The sequence below is a fragment of the Ascidia mentula genome, chromosome 6, assembly GCF_947561715.1.
Source record: "Ascidia mentula chromosome 6, kaAscMent1.1, whole genome shotgun sequence".
Taxonomy (NCBI): Eukaryota; Metazoa; Chordata; class Ascidiacea; order Phlebobranchia; family Ascidiidae; genus Ascidia; species Ascidia mentula.
Window position 1 is genome coordinate 18,498,249 of NC_138571.1, and position 18,088 is coordinate 18,516,336.

General features: G+C 37.9%; 4 protein-coding genes across 4 annotated transcripts; all 4 read left to right on the plus strand.

The window, feature by feature from the left end:
• The first annotated feature begins 3,965 nt into the window (after positions 1–3,965).
• On the plus strand, positions 3,966–4,721 carry LOC145907385 (uncharacterized). Its single transcript, XM_082994803.1, has one exon. It carries the CDS (start codon positions 3,966–3,968, stop codon positions 4,719–4,721), a length of 756 nt encoding a protein of 251 aa, XP_082850929.1.
• Positions 4,722–12,194: 7,473 nt separating this feature from the next.
• Positions 12,195–12,953, plus strand: LOC145907386 (uncharacterized). The gene has a single exon (XM_082994804.1). The coding sequence runs from the start codon at positions 12,195–12,197 to the stop codon at positions 12,951–12,953; it is 759 nt and encodes a 252-aa protein (XP_082850930.1).
• Positions 12,954–14,090: 1,137 nt separating this feature from the next.
• LOC145907387 (putative methyltransferase DDB_G0268948) lies at positions 14,091–14,843 on the plus strand. Its single transcript, XM_082994805.1, has one exon. It carries the CDS (start codon positions 14,091–14,093, stop codon positions 14,841–14,843), a length of 753 nt encoding a protein of 250 aa, XP_082850931.1.
• Positions 14,844–15,845: 1,002 nt separating this feature from the next.
• On the plus strand, positions 15,846–16,601 carry LOC145907388 (putative methyltransferase DDB_G0268948). Its single transcript, XM_082994806.1, has one exon. It carries the CDS (start codon positions 15,846–15,848, stop codon positions 16,599–16,601), a length of 756 nt encoding a protein of 251 aa, XP_082850932.1.
• The last annotated feature ends 1,487 nt before the right edge of the window (positions 16,602–18,088 follow it).

The following is an 18,088-nucleotide window of genomic DNA, read 5'->3' on the forward strand; positions in this document are numbered from 1 at the left end:
TATTGTGGCAAATAACCTACAATCATAAACGTCATTTGTTTACAAAATATTTCTGCTCGTTCTGTTGCAAGTTATGTGATTCTGTAAAAAGTTGTTGTTCATAAAATGTACATTAAAGTAAATCCATTACTCTCAACGAATTCAAAATATATGACGTAATCTGCCAGTTAACTACCGGATGTATATTTTCATCGGTTGGCACGTCCACTTAATAAATCGTCTCACGTCTGTGACGAAACAAACTGCACACGTGCATCAAAAAAATATCCCATGCATGCCTGAGCACAGGTGAAACGGTACGTTACGGATCATTAACCACACACGGTGAAAGTTGTTTTCGCAGCAAAAACATCGACAGTCTGCTCCTTTCAAAAATTGAAAATGTCTTGGGAGCGTGTAAAAAAGACTAGTTCCACATGATAATGTAGTCCATTCAAAATTGTTAAAATAACACATCTCGTACATCGTGCATCGTGCATCATAACAGTGAGGTATTCATCAGTAACAATGATCATGGCATTTAGTCTCAATATAAGTGTAAATAGAAAATATAAATGCAAGTGAAAAGCATCAATTCTGGCGAAGCACAAGAAATTTTGAACACAAATGTGAAAAACCACTGACATAAGATATCAACGGAAACTTGTACACTTATAGCAAAACTTTTATAAATTTCAGAAACTGAACATCAACAGCACATTTGAAGCACAATGACACTCCCTCTATGTGAGGACAAACAACGATCTTCAGTTGAGAGCTGATTTTGACATATTTATGATGGTCGCAAACAACTTGCAAGTTTGAAATACTTTCGTGTGTTTCAACGCACTTCTGTTTGAAAGACAACAACTGTAGAAAGCACGTTAACCCAACAAGCTAAGATATTAATTTTGCAAGATTAACTGTAGGTGGGGAATCAGATATTGCAGGTGTTTTGCATCTCCTTTTATATTCACATCGTCAATATTTGCATTGCGCAATACTTGCTTAATAAAATATTTTGTCAAGCTTTACACAAAACAGCCAAAAGTTAACTCATTATATGAATACCTACTGATTTCTTAGGGGCGAACAGCCCCTTGAATAACACATACTTTTAAAATACGTCACAAATGCACCAAAGCGTTACGTATTCCCTCGGCCGGAACGAAGACATGAAAGCTCGAAATGAAGATGGATGAGAAGTTGTTGTGCGCAATGCGATTAACCAAATGGTTTGAGTTGAATTGCTCACAAACAGTGGCAGACGATCGGCGTCAATTTTAATAAGTATAGAAGCTGACGCTTGGGCAGCATTATTATTTATTTCTGTATACATCATAATGAAAAGTCGCGGTGATTATCTACCACTCTTTTACACACAAGCCTTACAAATGTTACCACTCTTCGGCATACAACACAGCGCAGACAGACTTTTAGCTGCTGCAATGAAAAAGTCGAAGGTTTGTTCTTCGGCAAAAAATGAAGACAAAATCGGCCACAAATGCAGTCAACCTTTTCCACAAAGTCGAACTTGGCAGTGCGTTGTCTGAACTTGACAGTGCGATCTCTACTTGCAGTTAGAATTGTTTGCTAGAAGTGTGTTTGCAGAATAGATCAGACCGTTCTTAATTTTGTTTTCATATGGGACATTTAATAAACTGTAAGGTATGAGTTGGTACATGATCGGAAGTATTGCACGGCGCAAGTGCTATGTACAAGATTTTTTAACAACAACATAAATATTTTCAAAACCTATATCCTTTTTGTGAAATTCTTTGAAATTAATTGGGGTAAACAATTTTGACACTACATTTTTAACAGGATTTTGTGTTGAAACAATAGGAAAAAGGTACAATGACGCACGCTGTCTACGAAGATGAAGCGCTTGTGAAAACTTACAGTGAATTCAGACCAAAATACGGACAACAAGTGGTGGATTGGGTTTTACAAGAAATGGAAAAGGTCTCAGGTTTAAAACCAAAATATCAACTCATGGTTGAAGTTGGTTGTGGAGGGGGACAAGCTACCAACGTCTTTGCTCCTTATTTCGACAAAGTCTTGGCTTCAGACATCAGTGAAGAGCAAATAAAAGAAGCGAAACGACAAAATCAACACCAACATGTGACATATTGCCTGGGACAAGCTGAAAGTATTTCAGTGGAAACTAAAAGTGTCGATTTGTTGCTTTCTGCAGAAGCGGTCCACTGGTTTGATTTGGAAAAATTCTTTGCCGAAGCTTCACGAGTATTAAAGAAAAACGGAACATTGGCAATAATTGGTTACTGGGAACCAGAAATGGCGCCGAATCTGAATGGAAAATTCCAAGAGAAATTAAAAACTGTCACGAAAACTGTTTTTACAGATATCATCCTGGATTTTGCAAACGAGCATTGGACAAATCAGCATGAGCTTGCGATAAAATTTGCCAACGTTTTCCGTCAAATACCGTCTGACAACAAACGTCAAGTTGAAGTGAAACAAATTTACAATGACTGGACTCTGGCAACGGCAAAAAGCTACATGCGCTCTATAGACGTGCACAACACATACATGAAGAGAAAATGTGCTGAAACGTTAGCAAGCAAGGGAAAAGTAACAGAGGAAGATATAAAGGAGTTTGATTTGGCAGAATTGTTTGGCAGCAGAGTGAAAGAGCAACTCGGAGTCCAGGATATCGCCGACAACGATCTTCAGTTGAGAGCTGATTTTGACATATTTATGCTGGTCGCAAACAACTTGCAAGTTTGAAATACTTCCGTGTGTTTAAACGCACTTTTGTTTGAAAGGCAACAACTGTACATAAATGCACGTTAACACAGCAAGCTAAGATATTAATTTTGCAAGATTAACTGTATGTGGGGAATCAGATATTGCAGGAGTGGCATGAATTTATATTTCATCTCATCCTCGCAGTACCTTTTGTATTTTCATTGCGCAATACTTGCTTTGTAAAATATTCTGTCAAGCTTTACAGGAAACTGCCAAAAGTTTACCAATTGTGAGAATACCGCATGTTGTCTTAGCGGCTGACAGCTCATGTTTAACATTGCTTCAAACGTAGGCCACAAATGTACAGAAGCGTTACGTATTCCCTCGGCCCGAACGAACAAATAAAATCTCGAAATAAAGATGGTCGTGCTCAGTAGTTGCTTGCAGTGCAGTTAACCCAATGGTTTGACTTGTAAACGTATTGTTCAAGCTGTTAGGTGACTTATTACATTCTTATATATCAAACATGTAAAATACTTTCTTTTGCTTTTTCCGTGCAAATACAGCCAATTGTATTGCTTTTACATTTACTTAGAAAACACACGAGAGCAAATTTGCAGTAGAAATATATTGCTACGAAACCACCGGGCTGATATATCAGATATATACTTGTTACACTGTGACAAGCAGTTTTTGTCCCTAGCGTTCAATGAATTGGAGAAAACACAAGCAGAAAAAAGTTGGCCAAAAAGCATCCAAGCGTTAATGCAACGCAGAAAATCGTCAGATGGGTTGGAATGTATAATAGAGCTGTGAGATGAGTGTGCAAAAAAAGTCCAGACTGCTGTCATTTTGGCTTCGTAGATGCTTAACGAAGGTTCGCAAACAGTGTTTTCAAGTTCTTAATGTGGCATGAAAAGAAATTACTCGGAACAAGCATAATGTTTGCAGTGACAGTTTGTATACAAAACGCCGTGTGTCCGTCAATTTCTTTCAGTGCACTTCAGAAGAAAAAAAAATTCCTAATATGTAACTTACAGCATTTAACCTTTGACAGCATTTTTAGCAAAAAACGCCGCAGAAACAGCGCAAAGATTTTAAACTAGAAACTGAAACAAATACTTATTTAAAACAAAATGGCAAACGCTTTATATGAGGACAAAACACTTGTCAAAAATTACAGCGAATTCAGACCAAGATACCGACAACAAGTTGTAGATTGTGTTTTACAAGAAATGGAAAAGGTTTCAGGTTTAAAACCAAAATATCAACTCATGGTTGAAGTTGGTTGTGGAGGGGGACAAGCTACCAACGTCTTTGCTCCTTATTTCGACAAAGTCTTGGCTTCAGACGTCAGCGAAGAGCAAATAAAAGAAGCGAAACGACAAAATCAACATCAACATGTGACATACTACCTTGGACAAGCTGAAAGCATTTCAGTGGAAAATAAAAGTGTCGATTTGTTGCTTTCTGCAGAATCGGTCCACTGGTTTGATTTGGGTAAATTCTTTGCCGAAGCTTCACGAGTATTAAAGAAAAACGGAACATTGGCAATAATTGGTTACTTGGAACCAGAAATGGCGCCGAATCTGAATGGAAAATTCCAAGAGAAATTAAAAACTGTCACGAAAACTATTTTTACAGATATCATCCTGGATTTTGCAAACGAGCATTGGACAAATCATCATGAGCATGCGATAAAATTTGCCAACGTTTTCTGTCAATTACCGTCTGACAACAAACGTCGATTTGAAGTGAAACAAATTTACAATGACTGGACTCTGGCTACGGCAAAAAGCTACATGCGCTCTATGGACGTGCACAACACATACATGAAGAGAAAATGTGCTGAAACGTTAGCAAGCAAGGGAAAAGTAACAGAGGAAGATATAAAGGAGTTTGATTTGGCAGAATTGTTTGGTAGCAGAGTGAAAGAGCAACTCGGAGTCCAGGATATCGACGACAACGATCTTCAGTTTAGAGCTGATTTTGACATATTTATGCTGGTCGCAAACAACTTGCAAGTTTGAAATACTTCCGTGTGTTTCAACGCACTTTTGTTTGAAAGACAACAACTGTACATAAAAGCACGTTAACACAGCAAGCTAACATATCAATTTTGCAAGATTAACTGTATGTGGGGAATCAGACATTGCAGGAGTGGCATGAATTTATATTTCATCTCATCTTCGCAGTACCTTGTGTATTTTCATTGCGCAATACTTGCTTTGTAAAAAATTATGTCGAGCTTTACAGAAAACAACCAAAAGTTTAACCATTATGAGAATACCGTATGTTTTCTTAGTGGCTGACAACTCATGTTTTACATTGCTTTAATGTAGGCCACAAATGTACTGAAGCCTTACGTATTCTCCGGCCAGGACGAACAAATAAAAGCTCGAAATAAAGATGGTCGTGCTCAGTAGTTGCTTGCAGTGCAATTAACCCAATGGTTTGACTTGTAAATGTATTGTTCAAGCTGCTAGGTGACCTATAACATTCCTATGTATCAAACGTGTAAAATATTTTGTCTTGGTTATTCTGTTGCAAATACAGCCAATTGTATTGCTTTTACATTTACTTAGAAAACACACGAGAGCAAATTTGCAGTAGAAATAAATTCCTATGAAACCACTGGGCTGATATATCAGATATATAGTTGTTACACAGTGACAAGCAGTTTTTTTCGCTAGCGTTCAATGAATTGGAGAAAACACAAGCAGAAAAAAGTTGGCCAAAAAGCATCCAAGCGTTAATGCAACGCAGAAACTCGTCAGATGGGTTGGAATGTATAATAGAGCTGTGAGATGAGCGTGCAAAAAAAGACCAGACTGCTGTCATTTTGGTTTCGCAGATGCTTAACGAAGGTTCGCAAACAGTGTTTTCAAGTTCTAAATGTGGCATGAAAAGAAATTACTCGAAACAAGCGTAATGTTTGCAGTGACAGTTTGTATACAAAACGCCGTGTGCCCGTCAATTTCTTTCAGTGCTCTTTAGAAGAAAAAAAATTTTCCTAATATCTAACTTACAGCATTTAACCTTTGACAGCATTTTTAGCAAAAAACGCCGGAGAAACAGCGCAAAGATTTTAAACTAGAAACTGAAACAAATACTTATTTAAAACAAAATGGCAAACGCTTTATATGAGGACAAAACACTTGTCAAAAATTACAGCGAATTCAGACCAAGATACGGACAACAAGTTGTAGATTGTGTTTTACAAGAAATGGAAAAGGTTTCAGGTTTAAAACCAAAATATCAACTCATGGTTGAAGTTGGTTGTGGAGGGGGACAAGCTACCAACGTCTTTGCTCCGTATTTCGACAAAGTCTTGGCTTCAGACATCAGCGAAGAGCAAATAAAAGAAGCAAAACGACAAAATCAACACCAACATGTGACGTATTACCTTGGACAAGCTGAAAGCATTTCAGTGGAAAATAAAAGTGTCGATTTGTTGCTTTCTGCCGAAGCGGTCCACTGGTTCGATTTGGATAAATTCTTTGCCGAAGCTTCACGAGTATTAAAGAAAAACGGAACATTGGCAATACTTGGTTACTGGGAACCAGAAATGGCGCCGAAAATCAATGGAATTTATCACGAGGAATTTAAAACAGTCACAAAAAGGATTTTTTCAAATATTGAACTGGATTTTGCAAACGAGCAGTTGGCAGCATACTATAACGAGATTGTGATAAAGTATGCCAACGTTTTCCGTCAAATACCGTCTGACAACAAACGTCAGTTTGAAGTGAAACAAGTTTACAATGACTGGACTCTGGCTACGGCAAAAAGCTACATGCGCTCTATGGACGTGCACAACACATACATGAAGAGAAAGTGTGCCGAAACGTTAGCAAGCAAGGGAAAAGTAACAGAGGAAGATATAAAGGAGTTTGATTTGGCAGAATTGTTTGGTAGCAGAGTGAAAGAGCAACTCGGAGTCCAGGATATCGACGACAACGATCTTCAGTTGAAAGCTGATTTTGACATATTTATGCTGGTCGCAAACAACTTGCAAGTTTGAAATACTTCCGTGTGTTTAAACGCACTTTTGTTTGAAAGACAACAACTGTACATAAAAGCGCGTTAACACAACAAGCTAAGATATTAATTTTGCAAGATTAACTGTAGGTGGGGAATCAGACATTGCAGGAGTGGCATGAATTTATATTTCATCTCATCTTCGCATTGCCGATTGTATTTTCATTGCGCAATACTTGCTTTGTAAAAATTTTTGTCAAGCTTTACAGGAAACTGCCAAAAGTTTACCAATTATGAGAATACCGTATGTTTTCTTAGCGGCTGACAGCTCATGTTTAACATTGCTTTAAATTTAGGCCACAAATGTACAGAAGCGCTACGTATTCTCTCGGCCAGAACGAAGAAATAAAAGCTCGAAATAAAGATGGTCGTGCTCAGTAGTTGCTTGCAGTGCGATTAACCCAATGGTTTGACTTGTAAACGTATTGTTAAAGCTGCCAGGTGACCTACAACGTTCTTGTATATCAAACACGTAAAATACTTTGTTTCGCTTGTTCTGTTGCAAATACAGCCAATCGCGTCGCTTTCAATTTTGCTTAAAAAACACACGAGAGCAAATTTGCAGTAGAAATATATTGCTATGAAACCACTGGGCTGATATATCAGATATATAGTTGTTACACAGTGACAAGCAGTTTTTTTCGCTATCGTTGAATTGGAGGAAACACAAGCAGAAAAAAGTTGGCCAAAAAGCATTCAAGCGTTAATGCAACGCAGAAAATCGTCAGATGGGTCAGAGTGTAAAAAAGCGCGGTGAGATGAGTGCAAAAAAGTCGAGACACAAGACAGACTGCTGTCATTTTGGCTTCGCAGATGCTTAACGAAGGTTCGCAAACAGTGCTTTCAAGTTCTTAATGTGGCATGAAAAGAAATAACTCGAAACAAGCACAATGCTGATCGTATTAGTTTGCATACGAAACGCCGGGTCTGTTAAATTCTTTCAATTCTCTTCAGGACCTACATAGGTATTAAATTGGAGAAATCCTGTTTTCAAGGCCCTCAGCTGTAATGCATCTAGCGACTGTTTCGCTTGTTTCCCAATGACCGTTGATGGGTCTTGTGACTTACATAGTGACCTAAAATTCTTCAAAGTTTAAAAGGACTTGTTGGGCCTCCTGGATGATCATATGACCAACAGGGGAGTATAAACAGCCCTGGGGGAAGAGCTTTGACACTTTTTCAGCAACTAAATTTGATGCCATTGCATAGAGAAGAGTTGGAACTTACAAAAAAATGCAAATGAGTGGGTAGTTAAACGATTCATTTTTCTGCAAAATCCAGTTCCAGTTTTTGTTGCTTTTTTCACAAAAATACTGAGTAACCAAGGGGGCAAATGAGATATTGGATGTCAAAGGCCAAGTCACCGATGACGACATGAATGCTGTAGACCTGGCAGAAGTTTTCGGCAACAAAGTAAAACAAGCTCTAGGTGTTAAGGAAATAGATGACAACGAACTTCAACTAAAGATGGAGTTTGAAATGTTTGTAATAATAGCGCATAATCTGCACTCATAAACGTCATTTGTTAACAAAATATTTCTGCTCGTTCTGTTGCAAGTTATGTGATTCTGTAAAAAGTTGTTGTTCATAAAATGTACATTAAAGTAAATCCATTACTCTCAACGAATTCAAAATATATGACGTAATCTGCCAGTTAACTACCGGATGTATATTTTCATCGGTTGGCACGTCCACTTAATAAATCGTCTCACGTCTGTGACGAAACAAACTGCACACGTGCATCAAAAAAATATCCCATGCATGCCTGAGCACAGGTGAAACGGTACGTTACGGATCATTAACCACACACGGTCAAAGTTGTTTTCGCAGCAAAAACATCGACAGTCTGCCTCCTTTCAAAAATTGAAAATGTCTTGGGAGCGTGTAAAAAAGACCAGTTCCACATGATAATGTAGTCCATTCAAAATTGTTAAAATAACACATCTCGTACATCGTGCATCGTACATCGTGCATCGTGCATCGTGCATCGTGCATCGTGCATCATAACAGTGAGGTATTCATCAGTAACAATGATCATGGCATTTAGTCTCAATATAAGTGTAAAAAGAAAATATAAATGCAAGTGAAAAGCATCAATTCTGGCGAAGCACAAGAAATTTTGAACACAAATGTGAAAAACCACTGACATAAGATATCAACGGAAACTTGTACACTTATAGCAAAACTTTTATAAATTTCAGAAACTGAACATCAACAGCACATTTGAAGCACAATGACACTCCCTCTATGTGAGGACAAACAACGATCTTCAGTTGAGAGCTGATTTTGACATATTTATGCTGGTCGCAAACAACTTGCAAGTTTGAAATACTTTCGTGTGTTTCAACGCACTTTTGTTTGAAAGACAACAACTGTAGAAAGCACGTTAACCCAACAAGCTAAGATATTAATTTTGCAAGATTAACTGTAGGTGGGGAACCAGATATTGCAGGTGTTTTGCATCTCCTTTTATATTCACATCGTCAATATTTGCATTGCGCAATAGTTGCTTAATAAACTATTCTGTCAAGCTTTACACAAAATAGCCAAAAGTTAACCCATTATGCGAATACCTAATGATTTCTTAGCGGCTAACACCTCCTGAATAACACATGCTTTCAAAATACGTCACAAATGCACCAAAGCGTTACGTATTCCCTCGGCCGGAACGAAGACATGAAAGCTCGAAATGAAGATGGATGAGAAGTTGTTGTGCGCAGTGCGATTAACCAAATGGTTTGAGTTGAATTGCTCACAAACAGTGGCAGACGATCGGCGTCAATTTTAATAAGTATAGAAGCTGACGCTTGGGCAGCATTATTATTTATTTCTGTATACATCATAATGAAAAGTCGCGGTGATTATCTACCACTCTTTTACACACAAGCCTTACAAATTCTACTACTCTTCCGCATACAACACAGCGCAGACAGACTTTTAGCTGCTGCAATGAAAAAGTCGAAGGTTTGTTCTTCGGCCAAAAATGAAGACAAAATTGGCCACAAATGCAGTCAACCTTTACCACAAAGTCGAACTTGGCAGTGCGATCTCTACTTGCAGTTAGAATTGTTTGCAAGAAGTGTGTTTGCAGAATAGATCAGACCGTTCTTAATTTTGTTTTCATATGGGACATCTAATAAACTGTAAGGTATGAGTTGGTATATGATCGGAAGTATTGCACGGCGCAAGTGCTATGTAGAAGATTTTTTAACAACAACATCAATATTTTCAAAACCTATCCTTTTTGAGAAATTCTTTGAAATTAATTGGGGTAAATGATTTCGACACTACATTTTTAACAGGATTTTGTGCTAAAACAATTGGAAAAAGGTACAATGATGCACGCTGTCTACGAAGATGAAGCGCTTGTGAAAACATACAGTGAATTCAGACCAAAATACGGACAACAAGTGGTGGATTGGGTTTTACAAGAAATGAAAAAGGTCTCAGGTTTAAAACCCAAATATCAACTCATGGTTGAAGTTGGTTGTGGAGGGGGACAAGCTACCAACGTCTTTGCTCCTTATTTCGACAAAGGCTTCAGACATCAGTGAAGAGCAAATAAAAGAAGCAAAACGACAAAATCAACATCAACATGTGACATACTACCTTGGACAAGCTGAAAGCATTTCAGTGGAAAATAAAAGTGTGGATTTGTTGCTTTCCGCAGAATCGGTCCACTGGTTTGATTTGGGTAAATTCTTTGCCGAAGCTTCACGAGTATTAAAGAAAAACGGAACATTGGCAATACTTGGTTACTGGGAACCAGAAATGGCGCCGAAAATCAATGGAATTTATCACGAGAAATTAAAAACTGTCACAAAAAGGATTTTGTCAAATATTGAACTGGATTTTGCAAACGAGCAGTTGGCAGCATACTATAACGAACTTGCGATCAAGTTTGCCAACGTTTTTCGTCAAATACCGTCTGACAACAAACGTCAATTTGAAGTGAAACAAGTTTACAATGACTGGACTCTGGCTACGGCCAAAAGCTACATGCGCTCTATGGACGTGCACAACACATACATGAAAACAAAATGTTCTGAAACGTTAGCAAGCAAGGGAAAAGTAACAGAGGAAGATATAAAGGAGTTTGATTTGGCAGAATTGTTTGGCAGCAGAGTGAAAGAGCAACTCGGAGTCCAGGATATCGCCGACAACGATCTTCAGTTGAGAGCTGATTTCGACATATTTATGCTGGTCGCAAACAACTTGCAAGTTTGAAATACTTCCGTGTGTTTAAACGCACTTTTGTTTGAAAGACAACAACTGTACATAAAAGCGCGTTAACACAACAAGCTAAGATATTAATTTTGCAAGATTAACTGTAGGTGGGGAATCAGACATTGCAGGAGTGGCATGAATTTATATTTCATCTCATCTTCGCATTGCCGATTGTATTTTCATTGCGCAATACTTGCTTTGTAAAAATTTTTGTCAAGCTTTACAGAAAACAACCAAAAGTTAAACCATTATGAGAATACCGTATGTTTTCTTAGTGGCTGACAACCTATGTTTAACATTGCTTTAATGTAGGCCACAAATGTACTGAAGCGTTACGTATTCTCTCGGCCCGAACGAACAAACAAAAGCTCGAAATAAAGATGGTCGTGCTCAGTAGTTGCCTGCAGTGCAATTAACCCAATGGTTTGACTTGTAAATGTATTGTTCAAACTGCCAAGTGACTTTTAACATTCTTATATATCAAACATGCAAAATACTTTGTTTTGCTTGTTCTGTTGCAAATACAGCCAATTGTATTGCTTTTACATTTACTTAGAAAACACACGAAAGCAAATTTGCAGTAGAAATAAATAGCTATGAAACCACTGGGCTGATATATCAGATATATAGTTCTTACACAGTGACAAGCAGTTTTTTGTCCCTAGCGTTCAATGAATTGGAGAAAACACAAGCAGAAAAAAGTTGGCCAAAAGCATCCAAGCGTTAATGAAACGCAGAAAATCGTCAGATGGGTTGGAATGTGTAATAGAGCTGTGAGATGAGTGTGCAAAAAATGTCCAGACTGCTGTCATTTTGGCTTCACAGATGCTTAACGAAGGTTCGCAAACAGTGTTTTCAAGTTCTTAATGTGGCATGAAAAGAAATTACTCGAAACAATCGTAATGTTTGCAGTGTTAGTTTGTATACAAAACGCCGTGTGTTCGTCAATTTCTTTCAGTGCACTTAAGAAGAAAAAAAAATTCCTAATATGTAACTTACAGCATTTAACCTTTGACAGCATTTTTAGCAAAAAACGCCGCAGAAACAGCGCAAAGATTTTAAACTAGAAACTGAAACAAATACTTATTTAAAACAAAATGGCAAACGCTTTATATGAGGACAAAACACTTGTCAAAAATTACAGCGAATTCAGACCAAGATACCGACAACAAGTTGTAGATTGTGTTTTACAAGAAATGGAAAAGGTTTCAGGTTTAAAACCAAAATATCAACTCATGGTTGAAGTTGGTTGTGGAGGGGGACAAGCTACCAACGTCTTTGCTCCTTATTTCGACAAAGTCTTGGCTTCAGACGTCAGCGAAGAGCAAATAAAAGAAGCGAAACGACAAAATCAACATCAACATGTGACATACTACCTTGGACAAGCTGAAAGCATTTCAGTGGAAAATAAAAGTGTCGATTTGTTGCTTTCTGCAGAATCGGTCCACTGGTTTGATTTGGGTAAATTCTTTGCCGAAGCTTCACGAGTATTAAAGAAAAACGGAACATTGGCAATACTTGGTTACTGGGAACCAGAAATGGCGCCAAAAATCGATGGAATTTATCACGAGGAATTAAAAACAGTCATAAAAAGGATTTTTTCAAGTATTGAACTGGATTTTGCAAACGAGCAGTTGGCAGCATACTATAACGAGATTGTGATAAAGTTTGCCAACGTTTTTCGTCAAATACCGTCTGACAACAAACGTCAATTTGAAGTGAAACAAGTTTACAATGACTGGACTCTGGCTACGGCCAAAAGCTACATGCGCTCTATGGACGTGCACAACACATACATGAAGAGAAAGTGTGCCGAAACGTTAGCAAGCAAGGGAAAAGTAATAGAGGAAGATATAAAGGAGTTTGATTTGGCAGAATTGTTTGGCAGCAGAGTGAAAGAGCAACTCGGAGTCCAGGATATCGCCGACAACGATCTTCAGTTGAGAGCTGATTTCGACATATTTATGCTGGTCGCAAACAACTTGCAAGTTTGAAATACTTCCGTGTGTTTAAACGCATTTTGTTTGAAAGACAACAACTGTACATAAAAGCGCGTTAACGCAACAAGCTAACATATTAATTTTGCAAGATTAACTGTATGCGGGGAATCAGATATTGCAGGTGTTTTACATCTCTTTTTATCCACATCGTCAATATTTTCATTGCGCAATAGTTGCTTAATAAAATATTCTGTCAAGCTTTACACAAAATAGCCAAAAGTTAACCCATTATGCGAATACCTAATGATTTCTTAGCGGCTAACAGCCCCTGAATAACAAATACGTCACAAATGCACCAAAGCGTTACGTATTCCTTCGGCCGGAACGAAGACAGAAAAGCTCGAAATGAAGATGGATGAGATAATTTGTTGTTCGCAGTGCGATTAACCAAATGGTTTGAGTTGAATTGCTCACAAACAGTGGCAGACGATCGGCGTCAATTTTAAAAAGTACATAAGCTGACGATTGGGCAACATTATTATTTATTTCTATATACATCATAATTGAAAGTCACGGTGATTATCTACCACTCTTTTACACACAAGCCTTACAAATGTTACCACTCTTCGGCATACAACACAGCGCAGACAGACTTTTAGCTGCTGCAATGAAAAAGTCGAGGGTTTGTTCTTCGGCAAAAAATGAAGACAAAATCGGCCACAAATGCAGTCAACCTTTTCCACAAAGTCGAACTTGGCAGTGCGATCTCTACTTGCAGTTAGAATTGTTTGCAAGAAGTGTCTTTGCAGAATTGATCAGACCGTTCTTAATTTTGTTTTCATATGGGACATTTAATAAACTGTAAGGTATGAGTTGGTATATGATTGGAAGTATTGCACGGTGCAAGTGCTATGTAGAAGATTTTTTAACAACAACATAAATATTTTCAAAACCTATCCTTTTTGAGAAATTTTTTGAAATTAATTGGGGTAAACAATTTTGACACTACATTTTTAACAGGATTTTGTGTTGAAACAATTGGAAAAAGGTACAATGACGCACGCTGTCTACGAAGATGAAGCGCTTGTGAAAACTTACAGTGAATTTAGACCAAAATACGGACAACAAGTTGTTGATTGTGTTTTACAAGAAATGGAAAAGGTTTCAGGTTTAAAACCAAAATATCAACTCATGGTTGAAGTTGGTTGTGGAGGGGGACAAGCTACCAACGTCTTTGCTCCTTATTTCGACAAAGTCTTGGCTTCGGACGTCAGTGAAGAGCAAATAAAAGAAGCAAAACGACAAAATCAACACCAACATGTGACGTATTGCCAAGGTCGTGCCGAGGATATTAAAGTAGATGATGGAAGTGTTGATTTGCTGTTGGCAGCAGAAGCGGCTCATTGGTTTAATTTGGAAAAGTTTTTTATTGAAGCTTTCAGAGTACTTAAACCAGATGGTACATTGGCCCTCATCCACTATACATATCCGGAGGGCACACCTAAAATCAATGGTAAATACCAAGATTACCTGAGAACGGTCACCAGAAATGTTTTCGAAAAAATTTTGTTGGAAAATGCAAGCGAGCACCACAAGCAGCACTTGGAAGTCTTCAAAAACTATCCAAACATTTACAGACAAATTCCATCTTACAACACACGCCGTGTTACAGTGAAACAAACGTACGACTGGACATTCGCAAATGTGAAAGGTATGTTTAAGGCAATCGACGTTTATACAAATTACATGGAGAAAAAGAGGAATGAGATATTGGATGTCAAAGGTCAAGTTACCGATGACGACATGAAAGCTGTAGACCTGGCAGAAGTTTTCGGCAACAAAGTCAAACAAGCTCTAGGTGTTAAGGAAATAGATGACAAAGAACTTCAACTAAAGATGGAGTTTGAAATGTTTGTTATTGTGGCAAATAACCTACAATCATAAACGTCATTTGTTTACAAAATATTTCTGCTCGTTCTGTTGCAAGTTATGTGATTCTGTACAAAGTTGTTGTTCATAAAATGTGCATTAAAGTAAATCCATTACACTCAACGAATTCAAAACATATGACGTAATCTGCCAGTTGACTACCGGATGTATATTTTCATCAATTGTCACGTCCACTTAATGAATCGTCACACGTCTGTGACGAAACAAACTGCACACGTGCATCAAAAAAATATCCCATGCATGCCTGAGCACAGGTTAAACGTTACGTTAGGGGTCATTACCCGCAGGCGGTCAAAGTTGTCTTCGCAGCAAAAACATCGACAGTCTGACTCCAAAAGAGAAAATAACTTGGGGGATTTAGGTGAAGAAATGTAGTTAAGTTTCTTGGCCAAACGGTAAAAGGGTTCAGTTTATAACTTTATCAAGATACTTTGGGATTGTGATATTCCTCTCAGTATTAGGTGAGGACAATTAACTAGATTTGGAGACATCAAATAGCCAAAAAAGTTATCAAAGTGTAAAAAAGATCAGTTTTACATGTTAATTAAATTTCTATTGTTCAAAATTAAAATTGTTCAAAATAACATATCTCGTACATCGTGCATCATAACAGCGAGGTATTCATCAGTAACAATAATCATGGCATTTAGTTTCAATAAAGGGTGTAAATAGAAAATATAAATGCAAGTGAAAAGCATAAATTCTGGCGAAGCGCAAAGAATTTTTAACACAAATGTGTGGCTTGGGTCTAAAATGCTTTAGAACGACTGGCATAAGATATCTCTGGAAATTTGTATACACAAAGAATAACTTTTTTTAATTTAAGAAATTGAAAAACAGTATCACATATTAAGCACAATGACGCACGCTCTATATAAGGACAAAACACTTGTCAAAACCTACAGCGAATTCCGACCAAGATACGGGCAACAAGTTGTTGATTGTGTTTTACAAGAAATGGAAAAGGTTTCAGGTTTAAAACCAAAATATCAACTCATGGTTGAAGTTGGTTGTGGAGGGGGACAAGCTACCAACGTCTTTGCTCCGTATTTCGACAAAGTTTTGGCTTCAGACGTCAGTGAAGAGCAAATAAAAGAAGCAAAACAACAAAATCAACACAAACATGTGAGTTATAGCCTTGGAATTGCAGAAGATATTACAGTTCCTGGCAGAAGTGTAGATTTGCTATTGGCAGCAGAGGCGGCTCATTGGTTTAATTTGGATAAGTTCTTTGCTGAGGTTTCAAGGGTACTCAAAAAAGAAGGCGTCTTCGTTTTAGTTGGATATTCTGCACCAACGATGATTCCAAATATAAAAGGAAATATGAAGAACCACTTTGGGCCGTTGATACAAAACCTCCTGGAAGAGACAAAAGCAGCATTCAAGGATGAGCATGTGGATAAACGTGGAGAATGTGTTCTCAAATACAAAAATATATACGACAAAATTCCTACCGACAAGAAACAACGATTCGAAGCAAAACAAACGAGACAGAATTGGAGTTTGGCGACGGCAAAGGGTTTGCTACGATCTAGTGCAATATATCCACCTTACATGGAGATGAAACGAAAAGAATTACAAGAAAGAAAGGGAGGAGTAACAGAGGAAGACATGAGGGATGTGGATTTGGCAGAAATATTCGGGAAAGCAGTTAAAGAAATGCTGGGAGTTCCAACTTTGAAAGATGAAGATTTACATTTGATCGTGCAGTATGAGTTTTTCATACTAACTGCAAGTAATCTCAGAGTCTAGATCATCATAAGTGCTTCCCTGATGACAAAAATAATGTTGCAAACAACATCTAGTTATTAAAGACATTGAAGATTGCCATTCCGTGTTGTAAATATAAACCATGGGCAAGGAAAAGTAATAACAGTAACTCGGGTCGCCTGTTCTACCGATACGGGTTACCGTAAACATATTAACATAACGGAAGAAAGCGCTGCAGTTTAGTTGCAAATGCCTCATCATGAACACAAATGCTGAAACAGTCAAATATTTTGGGCCAAGTGGCGCATCACTAACTCACAGAGTTTGATGGAATGTCAATGTTCTACGTCGCATTGACTGACCGTTCAATTTCTTTGTTCCACTTAAAACTCCACTGTATTAAATTAGAAACACAAAATCTTGCGGATAGCTTGTTGGTTACTCGGAAAATCTAACTGCTTCCTGCGTTTCCAGCGATTAATCGCCCTGGTTCTTGCACGCATTTCTCAGGTTTGGGATTTAAAGATTACTTTCTGCAACTCAACACTTAAACCAGTGTTTCTTAACCTTTTTTGGATCGCGAACCCCTAAAACATTCTTTGAAAAGCTATGGACCCCTTTGCAAGAAACACATTGCAAGTGTCGAAAAATTGAAATTCGCGGACAGCGAAACCTTATGGACAGAGGAAAATACGTGGATTTTCGGAATAATTGTATTTCGTTTCATGGACCCCTTAATGCATCTTCTCGGACCCCTTGGGGGTTCATGGACCCCAGGTTAAGAACCCCTGACTTAAACCATGTTTCACTCCGGAAAAGTTAGTACACACAATGGGAGTTTTATATAGCAACAAAACCAACGTCATAGACTTGAAAAACAATCTTCACTTCTAAATGCAGTTTAATCAGAGGTTATAACATGTTACCTTGTCCAAAATACACAATTATGCATATTTTCGTATATCAAGGCGTCAGGAATGTGCACTCACTTAGCGATCTCGACTAACAATCATTACGTTTTTTTGTATCTCGCTCCGACTTGTCAGGAAAAATTGGCTTTGATTTGGCTCTTTTCCAAAATATGTAGAGTTGAGGATTAAGAGTTTACAAACGTCCAAACATTGGCCCGCGATACACAAGACCAAGATACGGGCATCCATTTCGCCTCGGGGCACTGACCTACAGTGGTTTATGGCGGTATCAAGGTGTAAATTACAATGACAATGATGCATGTTAATTCCAAAGAGAGTGGCCAGCAAAGTTATAAGGCAAAAAACGGTTTACACAACTTAACATCTGAGTCAGGGTATTCGGACAGACTGTCGATCGTGCACAGTAACCCTGACAGCGGCCTATTCTTATCAACAGTTTAAATAGCGATCGTAACAGACAGTTCTATAAATGTTGATTACGTATAGAAAAATATAAAGTTGACAAAAATATAAAGAGTTACTGCTGTCAGCAAGAGGCGATTAGGCCGTAGCACGACGTAGAAAAAGTGACCCCTTTTTTTCACAACAAAATGACCC